Consider the following 26,688-nt stretch of genomic DNA (forward strand, 5'->3'; position numbering starts at 1 on the left):
AAAAACTGTTGCAGGTTTCAAAGATTTCAGCAGGATCATTGCCTCTGGCTTAACACATCTTGATGCTGAAATTCAGACCATTTTTTAAAAAAAAACAGCTAAATAGGTCAAAGAATGTCCATCCATCCATCCATCCATTTTCTGTTCACCCTTGTTCCTAATGGGGTCGGGAGGGTTGCTGGTGCCAACCTCCAGCTACATTCCGGGCGAGAGGCAGGGTTCACCCTGGACAGGTCACCAGTCTGTCGCAGGGGATCAAAGAATGTCAATTGGATTTATTTTGCCATTTTAACACCTGAAAATACTCTAATTCAAACCATCCCTTTGTATCTCCTGCTGCATTTTGCTAGCGCAGGGGATCAAAGAATGTCAATTGGATTTATTTTGCCATTTTAACACCTGAAAATACTCTAATTCAAACCATCCCTTTGTATCTCCTGCTGCATTTTGCTAGTAGATAAACTTATCCCCTAGTCTGAAATTTCCAGTAACTCTGAATGGACTTCACTTGTCCATTCAGAGTTCAAAAGAGGAAATGTTTCAGTGTTTAGACTTGCAAAGCTAGCAGAGACATACCACAATCCTGTTATGAGTCTTCTAGTATTAATGCATGCTATCATCTCTACATATATTGAGTTGATGTAAAACTGGTTTCGTTTGTTTTATGAACACCACGACGCAACATGCTTCGTTTAACTAATCCACAGTGTCACACCGGCAGGTGGTGAGTCACTCTTCCTTTTCCCCTGATGGGACATTGGTTATACAAACATCTTCAGATGGCTTGATCCCCCAAACAACAAAAAGCCCCATCCACAGCACAGGAACTGTTTGTTTTACTCGTTAAGTCTAGTTTACAACCACTAAATTTTTGTTAAAATTACAAAAAAGCACAATAAAACTCACAGGAGATGTGAAGATGTGAGAATCATATATACATAAATGTAAGTTCTTAGATCAAATTAACAATCTAAATCAATGAACTGTCACTTTCAGGATTACATGTGCTGAAGTACGTTTAATTCACTGGGCAAATATTTGTGCTGACTCATGTGAAAGGCCATTGACAGTTTCAGTGACCCATTGACATCCCGTAGCTTTCTATTGTTGCTGTGTAAATGGCCTATTAGCATTGTTTTTGAATTCAAATCCTACATTTTCTGACATAAAGAGTGGTTTAACTCTCTAATAAGGGATCCAAAACAAAAAGGGACAAGGCCTCTAATCTGTGTGCTCGCTTAAACTACTGCAAACAATTATGAAAGGTCAAATTTAACCCAATCAAACTGTTTTGCTTGTTCATGGAAATCATCAAAGTTTATTGTTGGAAAAAACATCTGGTTAAATCTTTACTCGTTTAGACTTAATGTGTGTAGCTCAGTCCTTGGCATTTACTGACCATTTGCCAGAGGAGTCCAAATTACCAGATTAGTGTCACAACAGCTCGTTTACTTTTGTTTTGTTTTTTCCTGAACCCGTAATCAATGGGTCTCTCCTGGAGATGAAGCAGGAGGAAGCTGGTTGTAGTCAATGGAAAATGAGAAGCACATAATTGTATTTTCTCCATTTCACACTGTGCCATTCAGACTGCAGTGAAAGCTCTTGCAACCAGGCGACCAACTGTGAAATCTTTCACTGCACTTTAAGTGGCTGACAGCACTGGCACAACAAGTAAAGAGAAAGATGGACTCTCTACTATTTAAACCAGCATCAAATTATGGCAAATCTAATTTCAAGGTACTTTGCGAGATGAACAGGTTCAATTCAAATTGATCCAATTCATTCAAATCTAAGAAGACTGATGGATAGCATTGAGGTGTTGATTTTACGGCATTCTCTCATCTCAAAGGAGAAAATCATCCCCTTCTTGACAGAGAAAACTCCCCAGCAGTACCTGACTCAATGTGAGTATATCTAAGATTGTTAAATTTCTCCTAATTTAATTTGCATTGTAAACATTTAATAATCTTCCTAAAAAAGAAAACTGTCGATTTGTTATTGGCAACTCTTTATTTATTATCACAAGTAACCAGTATAAAAAATATATATAAATAATATATATATATACGTTGTTTTTTTTTACTGTTTGTCTAAATTTTTCTAAAATTGTATTAGTTATTCCATCCTACATTCTAAAAAATAGATGTAAAATTTAGCTGTTTCTCTAAATTATCTTAAAAATATATTAGGGATAGATTATGAATGAAATATATAATGCTATTAACGTGAGTTTTGCTAGAGGTTTAGATTCATTCTGTTTCTTTGCAGTTGGACAGGTTTTACAGGCATTGCATTACCCTTTGTTTGAACTGGAAAATTTCAAATCTGGCAACAGTGGCTAATGGCGCCATTTATGTTATTTATGAGAGTGACACGCATGCGCCAAGTTGAAAAAAATATGACGCAGCTTCGACGTGTGCGTTTAAAAAAAGATGCGGGTAGCACCTGGCCGCATAGAGACATAAAGCTGTCGGTCTGATATTCATGAACTTTGGGGCCTGGATTAAAAATGATATTTTCTGATCTCACAAACTCCAAACTTTTGAATGTACCAAACAAAACTCAACAGATTGTGTGGAGTCATTACTCATGACATTCACTTCTCCTGACCAGCAGGGGGCGACAGTAAATCTCTTGTGTTGAGTTGTTGACTTTACAACAGTCCCTCATACAGAGCATGCATGTTGTGACAGTGGAGAAGAATAACTCCCCTTCACCAGGAGCAAACCTCCAGCAGAACCAGAACTGGCCTCATTACTAACAGCCATTTGCCAGACACAACAGGTCAACTGATCAGGAGAACTTTACATGTTCATGGAAATGAAAAGAAGAGGGAGAACGGCTAGGTTCTCCCTCTTCACAGCTAATCAACACCAGACCAGGTGTAGCTTCTGTGGAGAGAAAAATAACTGAGAAAACAAAAAACTTAGTTTCTAACTAAACTTTTTAGTTAGAAAAAGTTTAGTTTCTAACTAAATTGATCGTTTAGTTAGAAACACCAGAGTGCCACCTTCTGTTCTCTCGCAGATCAATTCGGTTCAGAGTAGGGAGCTATTTCTGGCTTTGTCTCTTCCCCTCCGTGGGCTGCCACCTTATTGTGGTGGAGGGGTTTAAGTGTCCCAGTGATCCTAGGAACTGTTGGAGGCTTCGTGCCTCTATTTGGGTCGTGTCTGCCGGGGCAAATGGGTCCTAGGTGAGGAATGGGACCAAAAGCAGCCCAAAGATCGCTTAGAAATATGAACAAAGAATATTCCTATTTAGAGGTGGCCATATAGACAGAGTTCCTGTTTACAACCAGAACCTATAGACATGAATTGTCATTTCTCCGTAGATTTTTATCAGTTGATGTAATATATTATTTGTTGGCTCTTTATATATCTAACAAGAACATGTTATTTAAATTGTCATAATTAATATTATGGTTTAGGATATGATTTTTCTTTGTTTTCAAACAGAAAAGGAGTTTGTAAGCCATTTTTGTGTAATATATGTCCTACAAATTTGTTTGAGTTTTTTAAAGCACCTGTTTGAAATAAATCGAACAAGAACATGAATTAGTTATAACAAGTGTGAAATAATTAGTTTGTGTTTGTAAATATTTATTTGAAGCAGGTCAATTAGAAGTGCATTGTTCATTAATGGAGATGCTCATTGTTGCTCTCATATCTTGTCTGTCAACAGTCGTCCTTAATAAAGAAGCTCGTGAAACAACAGATTTGTCTGCATTTGACTTGTCTGCTAAATAGAGTATGTTGGAAGCGATATTATGCGAGATATTGATACACGGTGTAAAAGTGTAAGCATATCCTATCATTTCAGGTGCACAGTGACCTGCGCATTGGACACTTTGTGGCTACGCTGCATTTCATAACAAACTGCCACACAACGTATTAATGCGCATAAGAGTTTGCGGTGATCTGTATTTGTAGATGTCTGTGTTTTAATTAAATTTCAGTAAAAACCTGTCTCACCCGTCTGATACTGTTTCATTCTCATAAATACCTCGCATTTAAAATAGTTTTTTAAAAGGTAGCACAGTCTCATAAAAGGATTGGTGCAACATCTGCGATAGCGTTTCATTTTAAACGCATAGGATATTCTGATGAGGGATATTTTTGTGTTTTTGTCATGTATATAAATTGTTCCAATGCTATGCTAGGCTTAACTCGTAAGCTTCAACTTCAGTCTAGTCACTCAAAGAATGTTATCCAATGATAATATTTAACATCAACACAGCCTGCTGTAGTTTTCGATTGGTAAACATCACGGTAGTCCGATAGTCAGAACACCGGTTCAGTTTTTTTTTTTGTTTTTTTTTGCTGAAACTGAGCCAAATGATTTGAATCTCAGAAGAGAGAATTGAATTCCCACCGCTGAGTCTTAGAGGAACAGAGAACGAGAGTGGAAGGAGGGCGGAGAAATGAGAAAAAAGGAGCCGAAAAGCGACCAATGAGAAAACGCCCTGTTGGCCCTACATGCATCCCGTCATGCTGTCGGACTGAGCGCTACGTCAGCAGTGAGACAGAAACATGGCGGTGTCCAACGCTCGAGTGTTCATATTAAGTTTTCTGGCAGCTTTAGTATTTCACCGCAGTCTCGCAAACGTTGCTGTGGAAGGTTCGACTCCGGCGGAACCTCCTCACCGCCGCTTTGAGTACAAGTACAGCTTCAAAGGACCGCACCTGTCTCAGTCCGACGGCGGTATCCCGTTTTGGATTCACAGTGGAAGTAAGTTTGTATCCAGCTGTCAACATCACAGAATAAACTGATAAGGAAAATATTTCCTTAAGAGTGGACCTTGGCGATGAAAGGATGACAACCGAGATTGTCTTGCTTGCATCGGTTTCCGCTCGGGGTGTTCAAAGCGATGCTGCTTTGCTCTCAACCTGCACCCCGAAAAAAATAAATGCTTGAATGAATCCTAGCACACTAGCTTCCTCTCCATAGCCCCGATGAATCGCTGGCAAATGTTTTTTATTTGTCAAAGGACCTGGCTGATGCCACAGCGAAGAGAAGCTGCTATTTTCCTTTCCTGTCTGGGAAAATAGCAACACACTGAGTTGTCCAGTTGCTGAAATGAACTGCAGGGGGTCACACTTCCTTTCCAATAAGCCAGCTCTACCTAAGAGCAAAAAAATAAATAAATGAATGTATTATCATCATCTTAGTTTAAAACATTACATTTACTATTTAGATTCTAAACACTATAAGTCAATTTTGCATAAAGCTAGACTTTTAAATAATAATCCCTTATCGATTGATTCTCTTAATCTTACATTATCTTTTCAGTTGTAAAAAATGTCCGTAACATTTGCAGAGCACAAAATCAACACGTGTCCCAACTCCAAGGGTCAAGTCACAGTGACAAAGGACACAAGCTAGTTTGCAAACAGAACTGCAGAAGAGTCACCCTCTAACATGAGGTAGACAGGTCAAAATTCAACTTTTAGATTGAAACACTTGTAATGCGTATGTATGTATTGAGCAAGTTTTTAGATGTGACTTGACTGTAGGGAGAGACTTTGCTGTATCAGTGTCCAAAGTTTTAAGGATAGGTGTGATAAACTCCAAGAAGGGAACCTGGAGATATAGCCAGCATTGCTTGGGATCAGTTGAAGTTTATAAGGACTTCTATTTTGTGTTTTATTTGATGTGAAGCACTTTGAAATGCCTTTGCTGCTGAAATGTGCTATACAAATAAAGTTTGATTTGATTTGATTTGATAAGGAGATTGTGAAGTAAAAAAAGATAATTACGATAATAAAGAAGAGATGGAAATTCGGAGTGTAGAATTTTTGTATTCATGAAAAAATAAATCTGGGTATCACAATGGAAATTAATACAATATTTTCTGAAAACATTGCCTTATGGGTTAGGGTAGATTATGATTAGGAGGAACCCCAGTTGTGAGCCTTGTGGCGAGCCTAAGTTTTCCACTGCTTGCAAAACTTACTTACAAAGCACATTATCTACATTTCAACACTCACTTTCTCTTGTTGTGATTTCAGATGCTATTCCAAGTGCAGACCAGGTGCGCATTACCCCATCCCTCAGGAGTCAAAGGGGCTCTGTGTGGACAAAAAATAAAGTCAACTTTGAGAACTGGGAGGCTGAGGTGACCTTCAGAGTATCGGGAAGAGGCAGGATGGGAGCGGATGGTTTGGTAAGCAGTTTTAATTCTTTGCAGACTTATTCTGTGGGAAGATTGTGGTGATTGCATTTTTTTACGGTGCAAAGTCCTAAACAATGATCTTAATTAATCAGAATTTGTTTCAAAAGACCACTGAGTTACTGGAAGTGTAAAAAAATAGTCATCTCAAATCAGACGTCCTGTTCCAGGCAGTGTAAATAAAAATCTGGTAAACTTAAAATGGGTTGTCATATCACGTCAGCAGCAAAGGTGTTTTACCAGACATAAAATTAATGTTTTTCCATGAAAAACTCAGTTTCCAGAACTACAGAAAGCCTGAAGAGAAGAGAGTAGAAGTCAGAAACCAGGACAGAAAAAGAAGTAGGCTGCATCTCTCCGTATCCCTTTGGAATGCACTAGGTCCTAGTGCATCCTCCTAGTGACTAGGAGGATGTTGTAATATTGCATTACTGCCAGGAGTGGCACAGTAAATGTGCTCAAGTTAAATTTTGGATTTTCTTTTGTTTTTAAGTATGATTTTAAACTACTCCATTGATATTAAATTTTTTTTTCTTAGCTGTCTTTACCTGCAGATGCTGCAGGTGTGTGTATTATGTGTGTATTATGTGTGCTATGGACACTTTCACTCATCATCGCTCGTTAGCTAAATATGTTTCTGAAAACCTCTGTTTCATTAAGTCACACGAGAGTCTCTAGATGTGGGAGGTTCATATGTTCATGACCTCAAACCTTTCCAAAGTGCAGTAGCATCATGTTTTTTTCCCCTTCTGCATTCATTTGTTTTCTTTTTCCTTCTGCATTCATTCGTTTTCTTACCCAACACAACAGCGCATTTATAACTCTACCTAGCCTGATATGTGCTTTAAACTTGTGATTCTGGTTTTCAAAGGCGTGTCCTCTCCATAGAAATGGAAGAATCATGGTGTTTAATTATTACACAAAAACCTGAACAAATAAATTAGTTCTGACATTGTTCAACTGCACAACTCACAGCTGATAGGGGAGCAAAGATGAACTTCTTTTTGCCAGAAGTATTTTTGAGAAAGAGTATTTTCACTAGCTAGCAGTAAGTAAGAAGGAAATGCTAGAACATACTCTACATACTCTATTTTTAAATTGGTGTATGCAAAGTGCTTTCTCCTGGTCACCGGAAAGGTGAATAAATAGTTTATCCTGTTTCACCTAATCATCCTTTAGATGTCTCTACAGTCTAATTTTGGTCAAGCTGTGTCAAATACAGTTGATTTGTCAAGAGTTACACTATAAATCATAACTTTATCTTTGTCCCAATATTCATGTTGCAGTGGACTCGTGTAAATGTTATGTTATTACTTTTTAATTTCCATGTGTCCAGGCTCACTGATACGGTGGTCAAGTCTTTACAGAAGTACAATAAAGTTTTTAATGTAAAATGGCAGACCTTGGCCAGAATCACCTCTCTCAATAAAACTTTAAGATAAAAATAATGCATTTGGTTGTTTTCCCCAGTCAATAGACTGTTATTGCCTAAGATCTATGTTTATGAACTGAGACAAGGTTTGGAAAAGCACAGTCTTATTCATACAAGTTTTCATAATTGAAATCAAGTCAAAGGACCTGTCTAAATAAAATGCTCCTGTTGTCGATTTGCCTTAAGCAAGATTAAATAACTGCAAATTTAACTTCTTATTTTGTTTTTCCTCCAACAGGCAGTGTGGTTCACCAGCGAGCAAGGCCTCGACGGCCCAGTGTACGGTGCTGCTGACTCGTGGAACGGAATCGGAGTCTTCTTTGACTCGTTTGACAACGATGGGAAGGTTAATGTCATCTTTATATTTCCAATAATAATTCACAATTAACATGTAAAACTTGAGGATTATTTTTAGGTGGGATAAGGTTGATTGAATTGTGTCTGTAACAGAATTATTCCTTATATATATATTCTGCTTATATATATATATTTTTTTTAATATAAATATATATTTATTGTTAGTGAGCAGGTATAGAATATATGTTGTAAATAAGATTACCTACAAACTAAGCCACTTTTGCTCATCAGATCACAAAAGGATTAACATGTTTTTTCTATTTTTGCTTCACAATCCTAGAAAAATAACCCGGCCATAATCGTCGTCGGGAACAATGGCAACCTTGTTTACGACCACCAAAAGTAAGTAAACATTTCTTCTTGTTTCCCTCGGGTGACATCACCAACTCAAATTTCAGCAACTTAAAGAAGATTAGAAAATATGATTATGTTTGCTTGAAAGTAAATAATCCTCTATCTTTTTCTAATCTGCCTTTGGCAAGTGAAAGCTTTTTAATCACTTTTTCTGTGCCATTCCAGTTTGTCTTGGAGTCGACAGTGTTTTCGAAAACATTAATGTTAGTCACTTATAAAGTTTGTATTGGATTGTTCCTAATCATAAAAACAAAGTTTGTGTAGCATTTCTGTGTTTGCCTTTCAATTGTTTAAATTTTGTTTTTTGTTCAGCGATGGCACCACACAGGCCCTTGGAACGTGTCTGAGAGACTTCCGAAACAAACCGTATCCGATCAGAGCCAAAATAACGTACTACAGGAAGACCCTGACGGTAGGAGAAAGAACAGGAATCAAGCATTTCAAAGCAGTGAATGTCTGAATATTAAAGACTATTTATTTTCATTCAAATATTTTTTATCTTCCTTCTTAGGTTTTGATCAACAATGGATTCACTCCAGACAAAGAGGACTATGAGTTCTGCGCAAAGGTTGAAAACATGGTTATTCCGACTGAAGGCTTCTTTGGCATCTCAGCCGCCACTGGTGGTTTAGCAGGTACTACTATGTTCCCTGAATCCCTGCCTGAAATACCTGTACAATACCTCTACTTTTTAATTTTTTTTTATTCAAATCATATGCTGTGCTTATATAACTCCTTTCTTTACTTTTTAGTTTATCACATTTTGTTTTCAACAGTTTCTTTTTATTTCTGTACTTTAAATTAAGAAGAATTCAGCTAGCTTACAAAAATGTCATATATATGTATATATATATATATATATATATATATATATATATATATATATATATATATATATATGTGTGTGTATTTATATATATATATAATTATTTTATTATTAGAAACTACTGTTGCTAAATATGTAGTTTATTATAATTGTGATCTTCCTAATTATCTTTTTACCTCCATCAGACGACCACGATGTTTTGTCATTCTTGTTATTCAGACTCACTGAACCAGGCCAACAACCGGTAATCCCATTTCTTTTTATCTTTAACTGCTTGTTTTCCGGTTGCCATTTACCACATTACCAATCCCACTGTTTCTTTTATTTCTTTGTTTTGTTTTTCTTTTGCATGTGATTTCCACTGAAGCCCTCCGTTGACTCTGAGATTCCTAAAGAGCAGAAAGACAAGTACCAAGAGGAATTCCAAAACTTTCAGCAAGAGCTTGATAAAAAGAAGGAAGAGTTTCAAAAGGAACACCCAAATGTCCAAGGAGAGCCAAGTTAGTTTTCTAACATATTTGAAAGTTATATTTCAAATATTAAACCAGAACATGCATAGAGTTCTCAGTGCATGTAGAAAAACTTTAGTGATTTACCTTTGGCTCTTGTTGGTCGTTTGTGTGCGTTTCAGTCGACGATTTGTACGAAAGTGTGAATGACCGCGAGATTCGTCAGGTGTTTGAGGGCCAGAACCGGATCCATCTGGAAATTAAGCAGACCAACCGGCAGCTCGCCATGATTCTGGATGAGCAGCGCAGATATGTTTCAGTTATCACAGACGAGATTTCCAAGAAGGGGACAAGTGCCGGGTCAGGACAGGTGAGCCTACAAGCACCGACGTTTGGATATACACTGAATACAAACTAAACTGACCTGGGGTTCAACGAAGTCTTACGTCTAGTAGTTTTCTGTGTTATTAACTATATATATTTGACTAACTTCAGTATGTTTAGGTTGGTAAAAGCCAGCTAACAGTAAACTGCTGAGTTTTTCAATTTATTGCTCCGTTATTATTGAGAAGGGTCTCAATTATTTTCAAGTGGGAATAAAAGGAGAAATTATTTTTTACTTGTTTTACTGTTTTGTATTCTTTTTTGAGAAATGCATCTCTGATTTCCTATCAGAAACAAACCTCTTGGTTGAATGAAAATAATTGAAAAACTAAATGTGCCAGAGGTATGAATAATTTTGAGCTATACCGTAAACACTATGATGTTCAGTCAACTGTTTTGTCAAACATCAATACAACAGTATTTATCCCTCAGAGAATTAATCTGTATTTCTCTCTCAGCTCGATTCTGCGAGTCAACAGCTCAGCTCCGTTATCGCCACGCAGCAGGAGCTTCTCAGAAACCTGAACGAATTGAGGTGAGCACCAGCACTACAGTACTTATTCTTCAAAACTAGTTGTTTTTTTTTTGCAACGAACATAAAGACTCATCATGATACCCAAGAAAAACAAGGGAAATCCTGCTGGATAAATCTCCTACATCACATTTAATCTCAGCATGGCTGTGAAATCACAGGTGCTGGCCAGCCTGGTAATCCAGCTGCTGTAACAGCTTCTTTCACATTCGCCCATCCTTCCTCACCCCTGATCTCTACCACCAATTTATGAGTCTCTGCTGCTCTCAACGCACATGGCTGCCACTCGCAGATTGAGGATAATCATCACACATCTTCCACTTATGTTCATGTCTTTTTTATATATATAAACATATTACTCATATCATTTTATGGAGGAATTCAATTAATGTTAGTTTGTTTTTGTAATCAGCAACCCATTGGATGCAGGATGAACTCCTACCACGTTCTCTTCAGTGACTGTAGTGTACTATGGTCAAGTGGTGACAGAAATGTTAAGTTTTATGTTATTGTATTGTAAGAGACGTTGTAGTATAATCCAAATTTGGTTGTTAAGTTGAATTAAAGCGGCCCAAGTGTGGAGCCTTGAGGAACGCCACATATGATCTTTATTTGCTCAGATATATAATTAGTGATTTGCTAATCACTAATCAATGATTAGCAAGTTATATGATTAATTAAATTACAGCATTTGAAATTTCAAAACAACTACTTGGATTAAAATAAAAATATTTACGGCATGATAGCTGTAGTAATATTTAGCTGTAATCTCCTTATTTTTTTATTATTATTGCTTTTTAACCTGAAATGGTTTCCAATTGAAAATGAGAAACTGCAGAATTTGATCCTACGATAATACAGCTTAAGAGATTTCATCATTCTGCCCATCATGGCAAAACCTCAAAAAGACGGGATGATTTCAGTTCTTACAGTAAGTAAAACTGCTTGAGTGTACACATAGTCGTTTTTGCTGTTGAGAGCATATGAGTTGATGATGTTAGGATTTTGTTGCAGCAGATTAATAAAATATATGCATATACCTTATCAATCCCAGTGTTAGATAATGTATGGCTTTGTTTTCAGCTTCACAGATTATAAAGAAATGATTTGTTTCAACTATCTTGGGTTGTATTATCTTGAATTTTTAAGCTTTTAACCACTACGCCTGAGGCATTTATGGTATGTTTTCATTATTATTTGTTAGCATAATTTTTGCAGAGTTGATGAAAGAGGTAAAGACTTTGACTAGTCTATATTTTTAGGAACATTTTTCAGAATTATTTAATTTCTTAAAAGTTAAATCCAACTATTTGTGCCCCATTTGCATTTTATTTTGCTTTTTAACTTGAGTTAATAATATAGTAAATTCCAACACACCCCTTCCCATTTTCCATTTGTATAGATGCAGATATAAATATATAGGATAGGAAAAATAAATCTTATTGTGGTGTTTTCTGGTTATTTTTTATTATAATTACATTTTTACATTATCTTTTATTTTAGACGTGATATGAACTATTTTATAAAAGCAACTTTTGGGTTAGTGTATAAAATGTATCCACATTTTTATGTATCATGAAGATTGACATAACAATGGCATTTATAAAGAATTGTTTATAGACATTTCTTTGTGAAGAGCAAACCTCGCCAAGTGTTTTTATTCATCTTCATGCCTGATCCGCATAAAGAGTGAATCAGAAAAAACAATGATCTAAAATTATTATATGAATAATAATTCAATATAACAACTTGCACACGGCTTGAGTCTGATTTATTTATGTTCTAAATGTGACCTCACATGCTTTTTACATAAATCAGAATCAAATAGATAAGACAGCAAACATTAAATATTTCCAAGCCTTCCATTTTAACCTAAGCAGAAGGATAAATTCTTTAGGATAAATAAGTTCAGACACTGGCAAAAGGCTGCAGCTGCCCCCTCTAATGTGCTAATATGAGCAGCTGATCTGTATTACTTTGTAGATTAAGTTCTCACTTTATCCTGCTCTGTCATTTAAACACAGTTTGTATATTTGGAGATGAAGTCTGATCACAAAGAGGGCTTTCTGCTCATAAATGGGTCAGTCGTAGGAGATGAAGATTATATGCAGGGTTTAATAAATGCTCATTTACTTTCTTAAGTGTTTTTTTTTTTTTGTTTTGTTTTTTTCTCCATTTATGGTGACACAAATTAGATTTTGTTTATATGTCATCCCTGTCTCAGACCTCAGCCATGTGGCTCAGCAAGAAAAGGCCACATCTTAGCGCTGTTTTGTCCTTATCAGATTAGTGGTCTTTAAATACATCTGTCATACACAAGCAAAACATGGTTTCCCCTCAGATTGATTTTGTCGCACCAATCCTCCCCCAGGGCCTTCCTACTTACTCCGCTGGAAATTCTGTTGATTTGTCAGCGCACTTTTTCCTTCGTAATCGCCTTAGACGTGTTTTAAGATGATAAGGGAAACTTATTGCTTTCTCCATGTTCGTAATCAAGTTTAAGAAACGACAATTTGCCGAGAAATGTGATCCAGGCTTAGATTTTTTTCTAAGAATGCTGTACTCTATTTAAACTTGATATACGGAGGAAATTGAATGTGAAAGTGCAGATTTACAGCCTCTTTTTCAATCAGCGAGGAATTGCGCTTATATGCATTGATAATCATTGTCCTGTGTCCTATTATGGGTGGTAAGAATCATATAAAGGCTGTCTTTGGTAGAACTAAACATAAAATTTGTCAGAAAACCTTTTAGGTTACAGGTGTGTGTTTTTTTTCCTGTCGTTATACACATTTATGTTAAAACTGATGTGGGAATTTAAGCATTTATTCCATTTTCTTGTTAAACCGTGGATAACTTTGCATTAAGATGAAGAATTATAAGAACCTCATTTAAAGCAATATTGACATACTGAGAATTTCCTTGACCAATATTGTTTCACATATTCTTTAACAGTTTAGTCTACTTTTTAAATTGTAAAAACAAAATCCCTGCAGGCCAATCTAGTGAATAATAAACAATAAATAAAAAATATTTATTTTTCCTGTTTTGGCCTTGAAAAATCCACATTTTAATTTGATGTCCAGTATCATGGCTGGCCTGTTATACATTAGAGATAATCCAGATAGTTTCTGCTCTGTTTCTTAACCCTCTTTGCTTGTAATCTGTTGTAAGAACATATTTTATGAGGGGATTAATTTGGCAATCATGACCTCTTTTATCAGATGGTAATTTTCTGTTTCTGAACTTTGAGAATATGTAAGGAGTGAATGGGGATTAAAGGATTAATTGTAGACAGGTTTTTTTTCTGAAATTAAACAAAACCGCACAACATATTCACGTCTCACCAACTCTCCTTTTCTTTGTCTCTTTCAGTCCTTTGGGAGACACTTAGGTGGTTTAACCTAGTAGTTCAGCATCTTCATAACACGACTGTCGTTTTTTTCCCCCCTTGTCTACAGAAGCTCCTTCCATGAGTCTCTGAAGCAGATCGGTTCCATCCAGCACCAGGGTAATGCAGGCGGAGTGGGGACATACGAGACCATTCAACACTTCAACGACATCAAAGAGAATCTTCACACAGTGAAAAGAGACGTGGAGCACCTGGTGCAGCGTAACGTTCAGGTATTTCTCAAGGCTTTGAAATTCTGAAGCAGCTCCAGAATAAGAAATAGTCTGTAAAGGTTGTGTTGCGTGTGCACATTACTGAGTTTATTTCATGATATAAATGGCTTGTAATGAAAGTTTCGTAGAAAAATTTAATTTATTTTACTTGCAGAATCCAGGAGATAAGGTTGTAAAGTGCCCTGAGCTGCCTCCCATGCCTTCCTGCTTATCCACAGTTCATTTTGCCATATTTGTTGTCATCCAGACAGTCTTATTCTTCTGCTACATCATGTACAAGTGAGTAACTCTGGTATTGATTTGTCAAACATGTCCGTATGACTTTTAAAAATACCCATTTGTTTCTGTCCTAATTGCAGAAGTCAACAGGAAGCAGCAGCCAAGAAGTTCTTTTGATGACATTGGTTTCTAGAACCACAGTATGCATGAGCAAATGTCTGATTTTTTTATTTTTTTATTTTTTGTTCAATCATTTTCAGGTTGTAAGTTATTGTATGTGGAAACTGCTTTTGTGGAATAAGACTTTGTTTTAATTATTAGAACATTTTTAATTTGATCAGCCAGTTGTGTGTGAGTGACAGTGTGAGACTTTTCAGCATGATGCAGCATGATCCTTTCAGTATTTCTGTTCAGTCAGAGCTCTAAATTTTGTTTTTTCTGAAATTTGGGGTCTGCCTTGGTCTCACTTCATAAAATTCAACCAGCAGTTTAAACACAACCTGTGTCTAAAAGTGTACATTGTGCGTATTTTTGTATAAAATGCTACAGATTTTCTGTGACCCATACATAAAGGATCCATTTCGGTTTTTCTCTTCTGGTTAACTTTAAAAGAAAATTGTCTGAGTCTGCTTGAACAATTTACATAAACCGTTAAAAACCAGCCACTGTGTCTTTTTTATTGCTTTTTCTTTATAAAATGACAATTTGAACACGACTAATCTACACTAAATAATGCTCTAATGAGTTCAGTCATACAAGAGAGGTTCAGAAGATAATCTTAACACAAGTCAGTTGCTTGGGCATTTATTTAGGATGTCTTCACTCAACGGATGAGCCTGATACATTTAGCATAAGAGGTGTTGGGACATGTTAAAGTGTAGTTGCTAAATCTTTGGCAACTACACTTGCCAAACATTTAGCAATTGGGTGAAAGGTTTGGAGTGTTGAGGAACTATAATGTTTTCACAGCGCGTCACCTAAAAGTCTAACTTTGTCATTTGTTTCTAAAGATATTTGGAACATACAGCAGTATGTTTTTTAGGGTGGTCACTTATATTATTTATCATGATAACTTTCTCGTCATAAGGATTTAGATTGATTGTTGTCACGCTAAATTCCAATTAATGTTTAAAATCCCGCTAAACCGTCAGTATTCACAGCCAGTGTTGGTTCAATAAAAGTGTCAGTAAATTTCTAAAATACAGTAACGGCGCAACAAATCACACCTCTTCATACATTACAAATGAGCATTACTTCTTGGGTAAGACATGACAAATAGTTCTTATCGTCACTTTTAGCATTATCACAATGCTACTGCAAAATACTGTGATAAAACCTCTAAGTCCATATTGAACCACCCTTACTGTGTTTCCTTAAGATTTTTTTTCTACAGCTTCTCAAGTCAGACGGCCACTTCACATTTCAACTTGCAGGGAATGTGCTGTCTTCATAGAGCAACTCAGGACAGTCATTGATAAAGAAGACTGTCTGCTCCTCTTCCTCCCTAATAAAGAAATCTGTGCTGTTCCAGCTCACAAAAACACTAAAAATAGGTATGACAGGTATGATAGTTTATTTTAATCAAATCAAATGTTATTTGTATAGCACATATCAGCAGCAAGCCCTTTCAAAGTGCTTTACATCATAACAAACACAGAAACACAATGCAACATAGAATCAACAATCAAACACAACATTAAGTCAAGTTCCATCAATGAATTTGTAATTGATTACGTTTCAAATACAATCCTAAACAGGTGGGTTTTTAGTCGAGATTTAAAGGAAGTCGGTGTTTCAGCTGTTTTACAGTTTTCTGGAAGTTTGTTCCAGATTTGTGGTGCATAGATGCCAAATGCTGCTTCTCTTCTTTTGGTTCTGGTTCTAGTGATGCAGAGCAGATCAGAACCGGAAGACCTGAGAGGTCTGGAAGGTTGATACAACAACAGCAGATCTTTAAAGTATTGTGGTGGTAAGCCGGTCAGTGATTTATAAACTAACAACAGTATTTTAAAGTCTATTCTTTAAGCTACAGGGAGCCAGTGTAGGGACTGTAAAACTGGTGTTATGTGCTCTATCTTCCTGGTTTTAGTGAGAACGCGAGCAGCAGCATTCTGGATCAGCTGCAGCTGTTTGATTGATTTGTTGGACAGACCTGTGAAGACGCCGCTACAGTAATCAATACGACTGAAGATAAATGCATGGATGAGTTTCTCTAGATCTGGCTGAGACATTAGTCCTTTAATCCTGGAAATGTTCTTCAGGTGATAGAAGGCCGACTTTGTAACTGTCTTTATGTGGCTCTGAATGTTCAGGTCAGAGTCCATCACTACTCCCAGGTTTCGGGCCTGATCGCTGGTTTTTAGTTGTAATAACTGAAGCTGTGCATTGACTCTATATCTATAACTCTAGATCTATAACTCCAGATCGTTCCTCTTTAGGTCCAATAATAATAACTTAAGATTTGTTTCTGTTTTGGCACATCCACACATTTACCTGTTCTAAGCATCTGTTCAGTGATTGGATGGGGTCAAAGGTCACCTGGTGACATTGTAATGTAGAGCTGTGTGTCATCTGCATAGTTATGGTAGCTAATATTATTTCCTGTTATAACCTGAGCTAGTGGGAGCATGAATAAATATTGAATAAGAGGGGTCCTAGGATTGAACCTTGGGGTACCCCACATGTGACCTTTGACCTCTTTGATGAGAAGTTTCCAGTTGAAACAAAGAAATCCCTGTTCTTTATGTAAGATTCAAACTAGTTAAGCACTGGACCGGAGAGTCCGACCCAACTCTCCAGTCGATTCAGTAATATGTCATGGTCAACAGTGTCAAAAGCTGTACTGAGGTCCAACAGAACCAGCACTGTGGTTCTCCCACAGTCCGTATTTATATGGATGTCATTGAACACTTTTACCAGGGCAGTTTCTGTGCTGTGGTGAGACCGGAAACCAGACTGGAAGGAGTCAAAGCAGTTGGTTATTGTTAGGAAGCTATTTAACTGTTTACACACAACTTTTTCAATAACTTTACTGATGAATGGGAGGTTGGAGATCGGCCTGTAATTCTGCAATAGTGATTTGTCTAGATTGTTCTTTTTTATCAGTGGTTTGATTACTATAGTATTAATCAGGCAATCTAATACTAAGCTTTTAAAAATGCTTTGATTGGATACTTTTCTGATTACTGCAGGGTTTCTAGGCAGTCTTAAAAAGAATGTTAAACTTTAGAAATTATATTCATGTATTTTCCTCCAGGTATGATGAATTGGAAAAGGCTTGAAGTGACGATCACATTGTTTTAAGCCAGGTCAGCATGAAATCGCAACTGCCTGTCCAGTCAGATACACTGTTTGTCCTTTTTGTCTCACAGTTCGCAGGTGTCTCCTCAGCGGTAGGCCATACAACTTTTATTCCCTAACAAGTTATCATCAATAATCACATTATCATAATTTTATTCAAAAACTCTAATAAAACCACTGACTCTGTATATGAACCTACAAAGTGAGGTTCTTTTTCTGGAGCAAAAAGCAAAGAAACAAAGCTGGCATATCGCAATGTTTTAGTTAAATTAAATGAGAACGTATTAGGTTGAGCAGGAGATGAGCTCACATTCCTACCTGATAATCACAACATTATCTTCATCTGAATTCTGCTGCGCCATTATGTTCTTGAAACTATGCTTGAAAAAATTTCAATAATACCAGAGGAGAGAATACTGTTGCGCTACTTGTATGTAATTAATCTGTGTATGTGTTTGTAAAAAGAGCTGCAGGCCTACAAAAGACCATGACGGAATGACTCCTCCCCATTTCACACCTTTAGCCAGTCACGTTCCTATTCAACAATAGCATTGCATGAAGGATGGCTTTATTGGGATAAACAAGAATACAGTATAATCCTGGCCCTCTCTCCCCTCTGCTTGATCTCAGCAGTGTAAGCTGCACATGGGCCGATCTGAACTTCTCTAATATGATTAAGCAGCAGTGGGTGGAAGTACACAGCCTCTGTTTTTGGTTGAAAGAGACTGCCCATGTAGCCTTAAGGCCTTCTGTGAGTTTTGGTAAAAGTTTTGCCTAAAAAGTGCTTCCAACCTTAAAAATTTATTTTTGAAAAACATCCAGAAAGGTCTCCATGATTTAGAAATAGAAAAAAAAAAAAAAAAAAGCAGGCCATCTGCCTCTTAGTATAGTGAAGCAGAAGGGATTAAATCCAGATTATGGCAGACTGTGTGTGTGTTGTTTGCGTGCGCATGTATGTGTCTGTTGCTTGTCATCAGTGTGTCCTTGACTCTGTAGGCAAGCAGGAGGTTAGCTAGGGAGCTACCACTGGATTGGAAAGCTACAGGAAGCGAAAGCGAAGCACCAGGAGAACCGTTTACTTTTTCAGTCCACGAAAACATCCCCCTCCTTGGAGAGTAAACACTCGGAAGAACTCGTGATGGCTTTTTTGATCAAGAGCATGATTGGGAACCCCCTGTCAGGAATAGGTCTTGGTGGTGGAGGCGACAAAGAGGAGGAGGCCACTCCGTCAGATCCTGCAAAAGCAGCTGGGATGACACGCGAGGAGTATGAAGAGTACCAAAAACAGTTGGTAGAGGAGAAGTAAGTAGAAACATGGACCAAACTACACTTTGAGCAGGTGCCACTGGCCTGTGGAACCCAAAATGGCTGCAGAGAATAAAATCTGACCTTGACGTATTGTTTTGTTACATTCAGTCTCTCTGCTTTTCCCTCCCTGTCAAAAGTCCACATCTTTTATTAACACACACAGAAAAAAAGTACAATAAAATAGCTTCTATTGTTTTTGAACAATGAAAAAGTTGAGTCTTTAAAAGAGGCATCTGTTTCTGAAGGTCACAAAAGAGACTAACCAAGAAAAAAAATTTTTGTATATATTTTGTCCGTGGGGCTAAATATAGTCTTTTGGTTCTTGAAATATGAGATTAAATTATGGCATTCACACACACAAACAAATCATAAACATTTAAAGTAAAATAATTTGAATGACACAAAAATAAAAAAACAACTATCTTTTAAAACAGTCTGGCAGTAAAATGGTTTTAAATTACATCTGACTTGGAAAGATGAGACGTTTGAAAACCACTCCTGTTTTGATGTTTTGACTAAATTCTAGGTAGAGATTAACCTTTTATGGGTAATCTCTTTAAATGGCTGAGGTAAAGTGCACTAGGAGATTTGTTGAATCTGCAGGAATATATTCAGGGTTTCAGATACTTGAATCAAACATTTGTTTTACAGAAGGAAGTTGAATGATAAAAAAATAAAATCTGAATCAAAAATAATCAAAACAAGTCTCAACAGCAAAAAAGACAATTATTTACATGTTTGATTTTGTTCTGCAGATTTGCAATTATTTTACTTCATCACCGTAACTTGGGTAAAATTAAAAAGTTCATAGAAGCCCTCTATATTTATCTTTTCTTTATAGGCAACCAAGAAATAATGTAAAGAATGATTGGCAATGTTGCTTACGTATACTTTGCTGTTGACCTTTGAATCTGCAAGGTTTTCATAAATTTACAGCATTGACATTTCTCCCATATGTTTAACAAGTTAATCACAAACTTATATGAAAGTCAATGGAAAAAAATTGTCTATATACGGGATATATTAACTAATCTGTAATGTGTTTTTGTAACCAAGAGTAAACAAACTTGAGATTGTTTTCTTTTTTTATTTGTCCAGGATGGAAAGGGATGCAGATTTCTTACACAAAAAGGCAGAGAGGGCAACGCTCAGAGTGTGTCTCAGGGACAAATACAGACTGCCAAAGGTAAACATATGTTTTTATCTTTACACGTTGAGTAATATAATTGCCTTGATCCAGCATCTCAGGAAATTTGCCATAATTCCATAGTGACTGAATAGTACATTTTCATGATTTAATTTTGGTATTTTCCACTTATTTAAATGAAGAAGTTGGTATTCATAGTATCATTAATTGAAGGATTCTGTTTAAATATATGTTCCGTTTTCATTTAGAAGTCGTGTTTTTTTCTAAATTTATGGTTTAAAATATTAACCGAACGGTTAAAAATATTCAAAATTTCAAATGTGAAACAAGTACAAAAACCCAAAATGGCTTCCATACATTTACAGTCACAACTGCAGCAACACAGTGTTTGGTGTTTTTATGACTTTTGGCAATAATACTATTTTAGACTATAGTGCTCAAAATTGCAGATACTGAGGAATACATCATTATTGTATTGCTAACAGACACAACCCTGGTCACTGATTATTACAAATGGGGAATCCAATCATTTTTAAAACTGGCAATGGAAACGAGGTTAAGCTCGGTTTCATGTCACTCCCAGATCCAACTCAAGCTTTGGAGATAAATAGAACAAACCATGCATTGTTACTACACTGTTCTTATCAGAAGTTTATAGTACAGATTTTTCATTTGGAAAATAATGGTGCCAAAATGTATCTTGAGTGTTACCAAAGTTAGCCCAAGTACCCCCATGGGTGGTTTCAGAACTACGATGCTACACAATCACATCCTTACCAAACCCATAGAATATTTATATTCTTTAAGATGCAATTTAACCACATGGCCAACAAGACAGAACTTAAGGTGTAATACTAACGTTGAAGAAACACCTTATGCACTATCCATGCACTATGTTTTATCAATGACTTGAGGAACCTGAATACTTGGGAATTGCCTGGTTTGAGATGGTTGTTGTATGATAACCTTGAGTAAAATATTATGATTCCACTGTCATAGTTATTTTGAAAAATAATAATTAAAAAAATGCTAAATCAAATTTCTTTTATCTAAAGTAGAAAGTAGCAATTATTTGTACTGCTGCATAAACAATCTGACACATTAATTGTTACAGTTCATTCCTAATTTTGATTTTGCTACATAGATTTAAGTAGAAATTTAGAATGCACATTCATTAGAAGTATAAGTACTTATCTATGTACCTATTGCCTAGAAAGTTGGTGTTTTACTCTCTATAAAGTAACTCAGATATAAAAAGCCAATTTTAGATCTTACTTGGCCAGGCTGGAGGAAACCCCTCCCACCTCTCCACCTTTCTCTGGCATCTAATTTAAAGGATTTTAAACTATATGACAAAAACTCTATTATTTTGTGAAGCTGGTTGTTTACTCAGTTTACAATGATTCTGAATCCAATTGAATGGTTTGGATAATTATGAAGCTAATACCAAACTACAGGTTCTAAGAGGATGAAATCCAACTACGCCCAAAAAAATCCCCAACTAAAAAAGGTTTGGATGTTTTTAGCTGAAGTTTTTCCATCAGTCACTCTATTGTTGGAGCTTTTAATCCTGCATCTTAAAAATAGCAAAAATCACATTGGAGATGGAAGAAACAGCGGGTTAATGTAAAAGTGAAAAGTGATGAAGCCACACCAGGAGAAAACTCAGTCAATAATATTCTAAAAACTATAAAACAGCTCCTAATTACTGTAAACATTGCAATTCCCCAACAAAGACAGGAGGAGGCTGTATCTAACAGCTGTTTTAAATGAAATGCAAAACCAACTATATCTACTAATTCACCTCGCTGTTTGGTCGGGTTTTAGCTGAGGTCATCTCTGTATGACAGCAGCACTTGGCTGCTGCAGACTGTGCAGGAGGAGATTACTAAGAAAGGCTTGTTGCACCTTTAGTCTTAGAAAGCCAAATGCCACACAGCAGGTGTTCCAAGCCTATTAGGGCGAACCCCGGCAGAGGGATCTGGCTCCAGCAAACTGCAACATTTACTTTAGTGGATCTAAACTGGGCAATTGGTGAATTTCAGAGGAGCCTTGACAGAGAAACAAGCTGTAATGGAAGGAGTGAAAAAGGTATGTAGAGACGTCATTTAAACTGTTCAAACCTGAAGTTTTTCAGTAAATGACTGAGAAGTTGATTCAAAACCAGTCTTGTGATGACATTTCATCTGCGAGTGACTTTAGCTGCTCTAATAGCCTTCAACTAATGGCACATCAATGTCTGGTTTCCTTTTTCAACCACTTGGTAAATTTGATTTAATTGCTTCATTTTTAAAGACATTAGCTAAATATCAATGACTTGAAAGCAAATAAGTCATAACTTTTGAGCAATAACCTACTATTGTTTTCATTAAATTATGTTTATATCACATGAAAGTCCAGTAAAGAGACAAGACTGAACATTAGCTGTTTTCTTAGGTTTTTTTTCCAAAAAAGAAATTTGAGTTTGTTGTTCTAGTTAATAAGATTTGTGTAATCGGATGTTATTCATAAAAATCATTTAAAATTAGTGGGGAAAGTTTAGTTTCTTAAGAGAAACGGGAAGTTGGAACCAGACAGTCACACAACATTACTGAGGTTATCTTTAGACTGTACCTGGGAAGAAAGGCTAAATCAGGTCTGAGATAATCCCACAGATAGAACTTTAAAGTAGTCACAGGGCAGAGCCTAATAAACAGATTTAGTTGTTTATGAGGCTTATGATTTAATAATAAAGAGGATGAAACTTAAAGTCAGAAACCCATGGAAAACACAAAATATCCTCAAATATTCACATTTGGTTGTTTTCATTATTGTTTGCTTCTAAATGATCCATTAAATGTATTTGATTTTTACTGTACAACAGTAAAAGCAAAGCAGTGTTTTTGCCTAAAAAAGCCAATCACAAATGTTCATTTTTCCAATAAGTTCATAATTATGCAGCAATTTGTAAGTGTAACCTATGGAGTTTACAGGACAACGATAAAATGCTGCTAAAATCAGTCACACTCGAATATCAAACTAAGCAAACAACATACCATTCATCATTAGATTGAATCGTGAATCATTATTCATCAGTCCTAATGTTGTTAGGACTGATGAATAAACCCACAATTGCATTTGTAATAAAGAAACGCAAAGGAAAGCTACGGACAATATAAAATTATAAATATTACATTTACCCATAACACAAATGCATAAAAACAAAACCTAAAACTTTACATTTTTGATAAAAAAAATCAAAATCTAATTGTAATGATACTAACAAACATGCAATAAGTCAAACAAAAGAGTGGATAAAAGTAAGGAGAAAGTACTAAGTGGAGTTCAACCAAATGTCAAGCTAAAAAGAAAAAAAAATCATGAATTTGTTTTTTCACGTTTCTCTTTGATTATTTATTTTTAGAAGTTTGCAGCTTTTTGACAACCGAAAATCAGTTTATGCAGAATTTGATTCTTGAAAGCAAATCATTAAAACAAGGCAGCAGGGCCCTCTTTTCCCCCTCTTTCCAGCAACCTTTAAAAGAACTACTAGGGAGTTTGCCTTTAGTCATCTTGAAAAATGTTGATGCAACATGTTTTTTGGGGGTTATTTTTGCCTTTTCCAAAATGAATGCAAGCAACCAAAAATCACCCTTAATCACAAATGATTTTGCAGAAGGACAAGTGAACATTTTTCTTTTATCAGATTTATCGATGTATATCTCGATGTCTGAATCGTAGCTCGTTGGTTCCTGACCACATTCTCCTACCTAACGTTGACATCTGCAGAGCGAGCAGGACGAGAACATGATAGAGATGGCCGGGGACGACGTGGACGTGCCCGAGGAGCTGCTCAAGATGGTGGACGAGGACGCCACGGAGGAGGAGGGCAAGGACTCCCTAATGGGCCAGTTTCAAAACCTGCAGAACATGGACATGGACCAGTTGAAGGAAAAAGCCTCTGCCACGGTGACCGAGCTGAAGAGCAAAGCAGAGGAGAAGTGCTCTGTCATGTGAACAGCCAAGGGTGGCGAAAGCCAATGGCGGAAAGACAGGGGGGATTGTTAAGATAATAATTTAACATATTGCTAAGAATAAACCAAGTTGTGAGTCTGAGGTTCTACACATTTGTTGAGAATAAGCCCTCTTTCCTGTTATGTCACATTATTTGATTCAAATCATAACAAGAAATTATATCAAAACCATCAGAAAAATCTGCTATAAAGTTTTTTTTTGCACACAAATTTGCAGTACATTATATTGTGTCGATGGTGCCCAATCCTTCTACTCTTATTGTTCAGTGTTGTCATGAAATGAGACAGATTAGTCTCTGTGTGTGTGTGTGTGTGCGTGGGTGTGCGTGTGTGTGTGTGTGTGTGTGTGTGTGTTGTTCTTTTTTTTCATTAAAAAAGAAAGTCAAGGTAATCCAACATGTGCTGATAGAAAACCAATCCTTCCTGAGTTATGCAACTTTCCTCTTGGTTCTGTTGTTTTTTTTTTCTTTCTTTTATTTTTGTTTCTGCTGTATAACTGTTCGATATATTTAGCCACCTTTGGTGTTGCACGGAAGCATGTGATTTTCAGGTGTTACAATAATTTCAGCTGGATTAAGTTTTTGCAGAAACATTTGCAGATTTGCACAAACTTACTGTATAAATACATAAATCATAAAGGCATGTGTGTTTTTGAAATGCTTGAATGCACATGATTGTGAGAAGGCAAATTTGTTGTTCAAATAAAAATGCATATTAAACACAAGCAATGAGTCAGTGGTGGAATAAAAAAAAAAAAAATTCCTTTCACTTTCAATTATTAGCCCAGATTGAATATGGGATTGCAACAGAAAACCAAATGCACAGGAGAGGAGTTAGCATCTTGCATCCCTGGGAAAACAGTGTTAACTACTTAATTTTGATAATTGTTCTTGCCATTAAAACCCAATAAGTCCAATTAATTGTGAAAAAATTGTGGATGCTCACATTCACGGATGAGGTATATTTTCCGTTCTTTGAATTTAAATCCTTAATAGTTTTCATGATGATTATCCCTCAAATTCAGTCACACAGCCAGAAAACATGTAGCCTTGGGTAGCTGCAATTAATCTTATTTACACAAATCAGGGATAACATAGTGAAAAATAAATAGGTATTAATTTAATTGGGCATTATTCAAACAGTTAGGAAAGATTAGGCTAAGGAGAATCAGGGTGAGGCTAGTGGGGGGCTGGTTGATGGGAAACTGCAGCGTTCCGAGTTTTACAAGAAGCCAAGTTTGAACGGCTGTGGATTTGTAAAGTCTGGAGATTACATCTAATAGGATCAGCGCTGCCAAGGTTGTTGGCCTGTGCCATCTTTCCCTCGTTGAGTCCAGTGACGTTTATTTTTTTCTTTCTGCACAATGTAACGATGCAATGTTGAATGCAATTTAAAGTTCCTGTAAAATTATAATGGACAAAATGTTTCAGACTGCGAGGTAGTCGAATGATTTACATCATTCTTGAAATATTGATGTGTCTTCATTGACTATCAGAGTCAGAAAAGTCAAAGTCTAAAATAATTAATTAAAGATTGGCCAAATGTTGTGAACAATCATATAAAATGTCAAATGAAGAGACCAAAACTCTTCACAACAAAAGATGTGGAGTGACATAACTGATACATGCCCACTTATCGAAATGCTAATAAATCTTCAAAAAATCAACATGAAACTTATTTTTTTTTAAATGGGTCCTCATTTTACAAACCTAAGTTTGAGGAACAGACTTTTGAAGACGTTTGCAAAACAGCTGGCTGGCATCCTGTCTTTTATCTTCACAAAGTCTCTCAAACTTCACTGAGTGCCCAGGTTCCAGAAAGATCCAGTAATTGTACCTGTGACCCTGTTTAAATCCCCAAAGACACAAAATGTTTGTCATCCTGTGTCTCTTACCTTATTCATTCTGAATATTTTGAGAATGTTGCAAAAGCTGAGATCTTTAGAGCAACTCAGAGCAGCCCAGACCCTTTACAGTTCATTTATACGCCAAGTTGGGGCTGTGTAAACTCGCTACTTCATCTAGTTTTATATCACTTCGAAGGGCTAAAACATTTCATTTTCCTGTTTTCATTGACTTTCACTCAATTTTTACCTGAGTTCACCCCATATTTTAGCGGCTAATCTTGTGAACAGGCACCACGTCAACTAGGATTCAGTTTGCAGCTACTTGAGTTTTTAACAAACAGATCTTAGAGAGTGAACGTTAATGGTCTCTTCTCTTAAACTCTTGTGCCCTAGTTGAATCATAAATTGTTTTTTTTTAATTATTATTATTTCTGTCCATTGTTTTTATTTATTTATTAGATTTTGCATTTGGTTTCTGCAGGCTGGAAATGAATAATTTCACACAGTGAATTATTTTCAGCTTTGTGGTTTTTGAAGCCTCTCTTTGAGATTTACCAGTAACCTAGCTTTGCTTTTTCAGTTTAAATTCTCCAATAAAATGGTAAACGTGTTTGAAATGGATTTTCTATTGTGCTCCATGTGAGTCACTAGGCAGACACTAATAAAATAAGAGCTTTGTTTTTTCTTCATGAACTGACTTAGTTATACACCTACCTTATGCTCTGTGG

At 36.3% G+C, this 26,688-nt stretch overlaps 2 protein-coding genes across 2 annotated transcripts; both read left to right on the forward strand.

Annotated features, from left to right (window-relative positions):
• Nucleotides 1-4,382: 4,382 nt before the first annotated feature.
• lman1 (lectin, mannose-binding, 1) lies at nt 4,383-15,007 on the forward strand. The gene is made up of 13 exons (XM_044096446.1): nt 4,383-4,728; nt 6,009-6,163; nt 7,840-7,947; nt 8,239-8,300; nt 8,625-8,724; nt 8,824-8,947; nt 9,324-9,382; nt 9,506-9,638; nt 9,770-9,957; nt 10,430-10,506; nt 13,965-14,127; nt 14,282-14,406; nt 14,487-15,007. The coding sequence occupies exons 1-13, from the start codon at nt 4,530-4,532 to the stop codon at nt 14,521-14,523; spliced, it is 1,530 nt and encodes a 509-aa protein (XP_043952381.1). The 5' UTR covers nt 4,383-4,529; the 3' UTR covers nt 14,524-15,007.
• Nucleotides 15,008-17,711: 2,704 nt separating this feature from the next.
• Nucleotides 17,712-24,794, forward strand: cplx4a (complexin 4a). The gene is made up of 3 exons (XM_044096447.1): nt 17,712-18,948; nt 20,053-20,140; nt 23,870-24,794. Exons 1-3 carry the CDS (start codon nt 18,785-18,787, stop codon nt 24,095-24,097), a joined length of 480 nt encoding a protein of 159 aa, XP_043952382.1. The 5' UTR covers nt 17,712-18,784; the 3' UTR covers nt 24,098-24,794.
• The last annotated feature ends 1,894 nt before the right edge of the window (nt 24,795-26,688 follow it).

Source organism: Gambusia affinis, linkage group LG17 (genome assembly GCF_019740435.1).
Source record: "Gambusia affinis linkage group LG17, SWU_Gaff_1.0, whole genome shotgun sequence".
Lineage (NCBI taxonomy): Eukaryota > Metazoa > Chordata > Actinopteri > Cyprinodontiformes > Poeciliidae > Gambusia > Gambusia affinis.